Genomic DNA, 9,677 nt, shown 5'->3' with positions numbered 1-9,677 from the left:
GGAGTTGCACTTCTCAGGGCTTATGCTTATTCAGTTGCTCTGGGTGGGGGTGGGCAGCACTGCCTATTCCGTTCCAGCTTTGATGGCCCTCAGTGCCATATAATGCCAGTTATATGGCCAAACATGATCATGGCTATCTCCTGACTACCTCTTGGTACTGCCAGTCCCAAGGATAGGATTCCTTGGCTGCTTGCTGCCAGCACTGGCATTCCCTTGCACCATTATTACAGGATGGAGCATGTTTTCTATTGATTGCTCTCTTTCTCCTCCCAGCATTCAGAAATAGACACATAGATAAGTCCAGGAGGTGTTGTGTCTGGTAGGAGCATTGAAAGAGCATCCACTCATTGCATTACTCTTTAGCATTTACCGTCTCTTGATTGAACAACTTGATAGGTGACTATACTGTATGTTCTAAGAACCTGCCTGGGATCATCTAATCCAGAGGTGGGTTTCAGCAGGTTCTGACCAGTTCTGGAGAACCGGTAGCAGAAATTTTGAGTAGTTTGGAAAATCGGTAAATACCACCTCTGACTGGCCCCGCCCCCATCTATTCTCTGCCTCCTGAGTCCCAGCTGATCAAGAGGAAATGGGGATTTTGCAGTAACCTTCCCCTGGAGTGGAGTGGGAATGGAGATTTTACAGTATCCTTCCCTTGCCATGCCCACCAAGCCACACCCACCAAGCCATGCCACCCCCCGCCACCCCACCAAGCCACGCCCACAGAACCGGTAGTAAAAAAAAAATGAATCCCACCACTGATCTTATCCCACCCCACTCAGCGTTAAGGAGCAGGAAATTAGTTAGGAGGAACTCATAGAATCATCTATTACAATGTCCTTCCTGTCAAAGACTATTTCAGCTTCAATTGCAACAATACAACGAGCACACAACAGATCTAAGCTTAATGTTAACCGCTCCAATCTTGATTGCAGAAAATATGACTTCAGTAACAGAGTTGTTAATGCTTGGAATAAACTACCTGACTCTGTGGTCTCTTCCCAAAATCCCAAAAGCTTCAACCAAAAATTGTCTACTATTGACCTCACTCCATTCCTAAGAGGTCTGTAAGGGGTGTGCATAAAAACACAAGAGTGCCTCCCATTCCTGTCCTATTGTTTCCTTTCTTTATATCCAATTAATATAGTTATTACATACTCATATATATGCTTATATATTGTATAATTATTTCATGCTTATGCTTATATATACTGTGTGACAAAATAAAAAAAAAAACACTTAAAAATAGAGGACTCCATCAGCTGGTTTCTTTAACTTGGCCAGTAGTCAGTCAGTAACGACAGCACCATTCCCTGGCTGCATGCACATGGCTGAATTGGGACCCTCCATGGAGCAGGTCCCTTTATGCCAGCATACTTTTCTAACAGCGGCAGCATTTCAGTATCCTATCTGAAAAGGCAGAGACTGAATTGGCAGAACTGGTTGAAGGCTACTCTTGGCCATTTCATTGTAAAGTTTGGCATTTACAATAGGATGAGGAATGGATACAGTAGCCCAACTCTTTTCTTAATTTGGACTCTTTCTAGGGCAGAGACTGTTATGCTACTGACTGTAAGGATTCAGTTTAGCCACCTCATTACCTTGGGCTGTGGCAAGTAATAGCATAGGACTGAAACATGCACAGAGTGTTTCATCCCTTCTAAAATACGAACTGAAAGAAAAGGCTTTGTGTAAATGCTTCCATCTTAAGTTTCTAGGAAACGGCCTTATCTTAAGGCAAAACCCTTCTAAGTGTGTTCTGTACAGATCACACTAACAGGCAGAAGCTTTCCAGGATTAAGGCAGGAGTCTTTCTTAGGCCTTCTTGGAGAATCCAAATCCTGAACCCAGGCATTGTACTCTGCCATTGCTCTATTAGAGCCCCAGCATCTATTAAAGGAATTTTCAGTGAATGCTTTACATCAAGGGGGGAAACATCACAGGCCATCTGTGGTCCCCAGAGCCACCTTTTTGCCTGTCACTGAAATCTGACATCAAGAAGTTTATTTGCAATCCACATCAGGCAGCCAAGTGGTTTTTAAGGATTTTTAAATTTACTTGGAAGAATTTCTGATTATTAGACAGCAGGATTGAGGTTTTCATGTGCCCTGATGCCTTGTGGCTATAATCTGAGCCTTCTTTTATAAATGCGTTTGATGACACACTGTACAGAGGGAGTGTATATATAGCATCTTATGACTATACGTTTATTGCTTGTATCTTACGATTTATGTTGATTGCTTTTATTTAGTATCTGATGACTATCACTGGGTGTTGCATCTTACGATATATGATGTTTTTATTTTATGATGATGATGATGATGATTATCACTTGTTGCTTGCATGTACGCCGAGAGCCTCATCACTGGAGACAAATTCGTTGCGTGTCCCAATCACACTTGGACAACAAATAGAATATAATAGATTTTTTTTATTGGCCAAGTGTGATTGGACAACAAAGAATTTGTCTTGGCGCATAGATAGTGCAACACTTGGTGAAAAGGAGTCACTAAGTTCCAGTGAGAAAGTAAGTATTGGGTTGCTCCTTTCAGCACTTAGCTTTTATTTAGCATGGTGGTGCATGGCTCTCAAGATTATTTGCAATCTATTGATGCACCTTTAAGCCTGATGATTCCCAAGTTAGACCTATTCTGATCCATATGCCCAGGAGGTCTGCTATCATTTTTGTGTATGTCAACTCTGTTTCTTTGGGTCTTCCTGGATGTTTTTCCTCCCCCAAGAAATGAGTCCACCTTAAGTAGACAGGTTTACAGCTCATGTATAATGGCTTGTCCCGGCTGCTCTGAGCTATTGGAATATGGCTGCTAACACCTAGAAGAGTAATTCTGTTTTGACTTCTGGATGTGATTAGATTGGGAGAGAAGGCGTACAAGTTTCTTTAGTCGGTGCGCCCTCTTTTTCCTTTGAGTCAAAGACTCTTGAAAAAAAAAATATATTCTGTGTCTGACAGTTTTTACTTCATATTTTCAGGCTCGTCTATTTCTAGTTGTTCTGTGAATGCACAGTTTTAAAGGACATGGAGGTTTATGTTGTTTTCCTTCAATTGCCAGAGGAGCCTTACAAATGGAGCATTATAGAGATGTTCATATACTGCACCCAGAAACATAGCAGGGTACTCTCCGTTTGTTCTTTGGCCGAATCAGGTGGTTGGGAACAGTGGTGGGATCCTACCAGTTTAACAACCGGTTCGCTGAGCGCACGTACCAGATGTGCGCTGTGCGTGCCAGACACACACTGCACACGCGTGTGCAGTTTGCTGAAAATTGAACTTCCACATTGCTGAGAGCAAGGAAAACAGCTGAGGAGCAGCAATCCACTCTGCCCCCGCCCCAATCAGCTGGGCTTCAGAAGCAGAAATAAAGGTGAATATAATGCAGGCAGGCGGGCGCCTTTCATTTCAAAGAAAGAGAGAACCAGTTCGCTCACGGCTGAAAGTCTGAGCTAACGGTTCTCCCGAACCGGTCCGAACCAGTAGAATCCCACTACTGGTTACGAGCCAAATTAAATTGGAAAAGGGGCCATAAAGCCAATCACCTCTATTCATTCTGATCCCGAATAGATTTACTTTCCTGATAGGACCAAAAAGAAAAGGCCGAGATGATGGGTGGCGCTATCAGGATTTGTAGCAGACGGTAGGTGCTCCAAGTATGCAAGAATCAGAGACACATTTGTCATACCGCCGGCTCGCATGTGCAGCTGTTAGGAGACCAAGCAGTTGTCGGTTTAAAAAAATACATGTAAACATGCCAGAAATTATCACAAAATATTTGGCATAGCAAGCTGTAAAGCATCATTCCATTAAAAAAAAGGTTTTGCTTTTTCTCTGATTGCGTATCCATTTAAGAGTTCATTTTCAAGTACCTGAGTACTGAAAAAGAATTAAAATGTGCCTATATATAAAACTCTCTCCTCTCCTTTTCTCAAGTCTGCTTTTCTACTATAAAAGCACCAACATCTTAAAACAATCTTCCTAGGGGAGGTATTGGTTGCTCTCATTTCTGTTTTCCCCAACCAAAACTATATCCTTTTCAGTCGGACAGACCAAGTGTAAAATATAGGCTTTTCAGAGCTTCTGGTTAAGTTTTATTTTTGAGCAACTATGCCAGTTTCATGAGGAACAAGTTTTCTCCTAGCAGTTCTGAGGGGGTCCTCAGCTTTTGAACAGGGTAGTTATGGAGAGGAGTACAGCAAGAGGCAGCCTAAAATATAGGTGGAGTCACAATGAAAATGTAATTAAATTCATATTCTATGTAAATAATGCATAACCAGATATTTGATAATTTCTCCTCCTGCCGTATTAAAAATGACAACCCCATAATTACAACTTTGAAAAATGATTTATAATTGAATGAAACAAATTTTAACAAGTGAATTTCTTTTCCAATCTGTTATTTTTTAAATAATATATTACAGAATTTTCACAAAGTAAGCTCAATTTTTTTATACATAGTAACTGCTGCAAGGAGAGTCTATGCTTCCTATTAGATGGTAGACTGTAGAAGAATAGCTAATTAAGTGCTGGGAATACATCTCAATGCCCAAAATTTGACATTTCAGGAATAAATGAGACAGAATTTAAGTCCATTTAAAAATCATTTTTGGATTGTCACTCTATGTATGGACATGAATTACATCCAATATTTGGGTTTCTTTTAAGATAAAGTATTCAATCGCTCAGTTAGGAATTACTGTGATTCTTAATCTCATTTTATGATACATTATATACTGTGATTATTGCTATATATATTACTTAGATTTTAATAATGATTTTAGTATTTAAAATTATATATAGTATATTTTATTATTTAAAACTAATCAATGAAATATTGAAAAAATTAACCTAATTCTATTAGGTGGTCAATTCTTTGTTTATCCACTTTGAGGTTTATTTTTCCTTTTAGCCACTTCGTATGCATGTTTGTGTTTTTCTTTTCTTTCAAATGTATCATCGCCACCATCATCCTCATCATCATAAAAGCCAGGAGCAACTTTGGAGAGGCACTGGAGCATCTTAAGCACTTAAAGGAGGATGCTTGTAGTTCTAGATTGACAATTTGTCATCTTTTAAGTGAAGATGATCGATTTCTACTTGGAGCAATGATGGCAAAGTGTTTGGTCACAGCATGTCCAAAATTTGGTCAATGTCTAACTTGAATCTGTTGGCTCATTCACACACAAACAACCAAAGAGAAGCAATTCTCTCCCCACCCCCAACTAGCCTATCCTGAACAGGGGCATTCAGTGGTGGCGCCAAGACTGGGCCTGAAGAAGTGGCCTGGGCCTCAATTTTAGCCCAGTGCCACTGCTTTTACTCAAAAGAGCTGCTTCGCACCATTTTGCAAGGCATATGAGCCTTGGGGAACAGTGCAATTGGCATGCAGTTCAGTGCTCCCCAGGATCTGCCATGTACTGCTTACCTTCAAGCAATGTTCCCTTCCTGTGGACAGGCCCTGTGGCCTACTGGAGGCTGCTATGGGTCACATGAAGCCTTAGTTCTTAAAGCTGTTTCAGAAAATGAACTTCCCAAGCCTCTGCAGCCTCCAAAAATCACATAAAAGCACACTTCACTCGTGTGATTTTGGGAGGTTGTTGAGGATGCGCAAAGACATGGCCTCCTCATGTGATATCTGGAGGGTCTAGACTCCAGAGGCCGTGCAAGAGCACACCCCATTCTTGTGTGGCCTCCACCAAAATAGGACAAGGACAAGGCATACTTTTGATAACAGTGGTTGCCTAAATTGTTAATAAAATGGGTTTTTCTGTCTCGGTCTGCTTCATTGGAAAAACATGCATACTGAGACATGAGCCTAGAGCAGTGGTGGGTTGCTATTGGTTCGCCCCAGATCGGGCGAACTGGTAATGGCAGCGAGGGAAAGCTCCACCCACCTGCCCGAACGCTCCTGCACATGTGTAGAAGTGTTGTGCGCGAGCACCCACACGCCCACCAGTAGCGACGGGTTTTGAAACCCAACCCTGGCCTAGAGACAGATTTGGCTTCCAGCCAGGTGTTGGTGTCATGGCGTGTCACCTTTGACATGTGTCATAGATGCACCACCATTGACTTAAAATCTGCTGTTCTCTTTTTTGTCCTTCTAAAAGCCAGGCTTATACACTGAGGGGACTTACAAACCAGGGAGCTATGATGACCCATTTCCAAAATCTTACTTTTTTTTTTTTTTACCATGGGGACAGGGAATTGGGGTGGAGGTAGCAAGGAAGGTGACTATGCAGTGAGACATATTAAAAAAGGATAAAATTATACATAAGACAGGTAGAATATTTCCCTCCTTGCCCTCCTCCCCTGACATCAATGCAAAATTGCCATGGGAGCCTGAGGCTCATTCTGACTCACCTTTCTAATATAAAACTTTGTTCTTGAGTACATTTGAACACGGCTAACACAAACAGAGAGCTTCTGCTGTATGCAGGAAGAAAGAGCTTGGAAAAAGGTAATTCCCTGCAGGCAGAAGAATTAAACATCCTTTTACACCCCGTTTCTCTGCTCTCAGTCATCCGACTTTCTGAAGTTGTGTTTCTCAGAAGCAGATTCTGCCAGGGATTCCCAAAACTGTTCACAGGAAAAACACAATAAAGTCTTAAGCAATAGAGGACAATGATATACTTATTACTGAAATAATAGTTTAAAAATACATTTCAGTGGGGTTTATTGATTAAATAGTTTTGTTTATGGGAAGAAGGGTAGCATGATAGCAGTGGTGAAATCCAATTTTTTTTACTACCGATTCTGGCTTGGTGGGTGTGGCTTGGTGGGCATGGCAGGGGAAGGATACTGCAAAATCCTCATTCCCACCCCACTCCTGGGGGAAGAATATTGCAAAATCTCCATTCCCACCCCACTCTGGGGCCAGCCAGAGGTGATATTTTCCGGTTCTCCAAACTGCTCAAAATTTCCCCGACCGGTTCTCCAGAACCTGTCAGAACCTGCTGGATTTCACCCCTGCATGATAGACAAAGTGAGAGGAAAGAGATGTTAATTGGTATGTTTTGTAAGTTCTGCAAATACTGAAGTTGCTTATTTAGAGATCTTTTTCTTGCTTTTTTGTTATTCATCTTTTCTTTTGCAATTTATAATTTATTTCTTTATATTTTTTGTGTTTCTGTAATTTTTAAAATCTTTATAATTTTTTAACAAGAATGACTTATATACAATATATCTACTGTATATACTACCAAAACTCTTGGGTCTGCATTGGAAAGTATAGGGCAACAATTATTGAACCAAGGTAAACTCAAATTGGCTAACTTACAGAAGAATGCTAGGACTCCCCTGGGAATGAAATTTGGGGAAGTTGTGACCACTTCAATGCCATCACGCCTTTCAATCACGCTTCATAACAACCTATAGGCTGTGTGGCACAAGGGAAGATGGGTGGGCTATATCCCCACCCTTTGTTCCCTGGATCCAATCAGCTGGTGGCAAGGCCCCATAGGCAAGCACGGATTGGCTGCTTTGGACAAGCCAAGTCAATGGGGAAGCCATAAGTCATTCCCACTCTTTTTTGTCCATGGTGTGGTCATTCCATCGTTCCCCTCCCCTCAGCAAAGTCTCTTACTAAAATTAGACTAGTGGACCAATTCCACTGGTCAGCCAAGGAGTCATTTCCAATGCGGCCTGCCAGCTTCCCACAAGCAACGTCAGTGGGGAAGTCAGCAGGAAGATGGAAATTGCTCCTGCTCCCACTGCTGCATCCAAATGGCTGGCAGTAAGGCCCAAAGGGTGAACAGTGATTGGCTGCTTTGGAACAGAGGCTGAAATATGAATTATCTTAGGGGCAGTGGGCATGGACAGAAGGACGAGGGTTCAAATGGGATGCCTGTGAGGTAGAAATTGTTTTCCTGCTCCCAGGAGAGAAGCATCCTTTGGGGTCATGCCGGAATGGACAAAGGGAGTGCAGTTTTCCTCATGGTCCATAACTCCCTGTTCCCTTGTTTCTCCTTTCAGCAAAGTGGCAGGAAGTTCCACAGATCAGCTAAGAAGGAGAAGGAGTGATTTATTATACTCCCTGCCAGCTTTCCACAAGTCAGTGGGGAAGCCAGCATGAAACTGGAAGTTGGTTAACCTCCCACTCTTTTTTGTCTGCCTGTGGTCATCTTGTTTCTCGTGTAGGTAAGAATTTCTAAAAAGTTGTCGTGTGCGTGTGTGTGTCTGTGTGTTATTCATTTCAATGAATTTTCAGGTTATACAGAACAAATACTGTTCTTTCTTCATCCTCAGAATCATGCGGGGCAAGTTGTGTGCTTTCCTAGATGTTCTTAGGCCAGGAGAAGAAAGAGACGAAGAAATTTGAGGATAGATACAAGTTTATTATTATCCAAAGATATTAAGCATGTCTAAAGGATCATCAAGGTACCTGCCATCCTTCTGTCAAGGCTTTTAGATTAGTTTTGTGTGATCCAGCTATGATGGTCTGTTAAAGAAACCATGGCTTAGCAAGTGTAAACCTAACTTATTATTCCCTATCATTAGTTCAGTCTTAATGCTTTGGGCTACAGCTTCCATCTCAAGCCAGTGCATCAATTGCTATTTGGACTGGGAAGGACATATGGGGTAGATAGTATAAAGAATGTCTTCCCTATTCCTTATTGACAATTCCCATGATTGTTTTAAAAAAAAAAACCCAAAAAGAACTATCAGGCTGATTAAATTTTCTGACATGTACTTGGAATACAAGACTGTCGGCTGTTTGGTTTCCAGGAGTGATTACTATAATCATTCATTTATAATTTTATTTGCAGAATTTTTTTTAAACAAAAATTGTAAGCTTATCCTAAGAAGCTTACAACCTAATTGGTGGATTTAAAGAATTAATGTGTGCTAAAAATATTTAGACTTCTTTTTTCTACAGGTGACTGGAATGAACATTTTGGGCTTTATTTGGGGGCTGGTCAGTCCAAACAGACATTTTTCAAAGGCAACAAAAACTGCAACTGGTGAAACGTAGCACATTCTACCAATAAGTACCCAGAAAACTTTGATGGCAACCATCAAATGGTTATACATTTTAGTATAACTAGTAGTAATACTGGCCAAAACAAAGGCCGTCAAATGTTAGCTAAGCACTCAAGAAGCTGGGACTGGTTCTCTTTAGACAATAAGTTGAAGGGTCAAAGAGACAGCTTGGCCAAAGCATCCACTATCCTTCCTATCCACTGCTGCCAAATATTCTGCTTTTATGATCTGGCTGGAAGGCCAGAAGGCAAGGCTTTTCAATGTGCAGAGACACGACACAAAAGTGAGTTTCGGGAGATTTCACGGTAAGCATTTCGCAGCAGCACATAAGGGAAGCAGGTCTCCAGCATATCAACGGTCAAGAAGGATGACTCTTCCACAAGCTGAAAGAGATACATAAAATCAGAAATAAGTCAGAGAAATAACTTACTGGGTTATCTAAGACTGCCATCTGACCAATAGATTAGAATCAAGCACCTTGCCTGATAAAATATCCAGATTTTATTCTGGACTCTGGAAAGAGTCAGGCTATCTATGTAAACAATATATATGTATCACATTCACATTCAAGGTTTGTTTCCTGAAGAAGACAAATTCATTTGCTTTATAAGAGGTGGAAGGCGTGGCACTTTTAAAATACTGTTTCAGAACTGCAAAATCTGTTGGGACCACAGACACCAAAAAA

At 41.3% G+C, this 9,677-nt stretch overlaps 1 protein-coding gene across 3 annotated transcripts in view; it reads right to left on the bottom strand.

Moving 5' to 3' along the window:
- Nucleotides 1-8,319: 8,319 nt before the first annotated feature.
- The window catches only part of NCKAP1L (NCK associated protein 1 like), a 124,753-nt gene continuing 123,395 nt past the window's right edge, over nucleotides 8,320-9,677 (bottom strand). For 2 of the 3 annotated variants that reach the window (XM_058167376.1, XM_058167378.1), the window contains one exon: nucleotides 8,321-9,375. In XM_058167376.1, the coding sequence (XP_058023359.1) occupies nucleotides 9,250-9,375 (126 nt within the window). In that variant the 3' untranslated portion in view covers nucleotides 8,321-9,249. Of the gene's footprint in view, nucleotides 9,376-9,677 lie in introns of all 3 variants that reach the window. The other variant, XM_058167379.1, reaches the window with a different exon arrangement.

This window comes from Ahaetulla prasina, chromosome 2 (genome assembly GCF_028640845.1).
Source record: "Ahaetulla prasina isolate Xishuangbanna chromosome 2, ASM2864084v1, whole genome shotgun sequence".
Classification (NCBI taxonomy): domain Eukaryota; kingdom Metazoa; phylum Chordata; class Lepidosauria; order Squamata; family Colubridae; genus Ahaetulla; species Ahaetulla prasina.
This window is presented reverse-complemented; position numbering and strand designations above follow the sequence as displayed.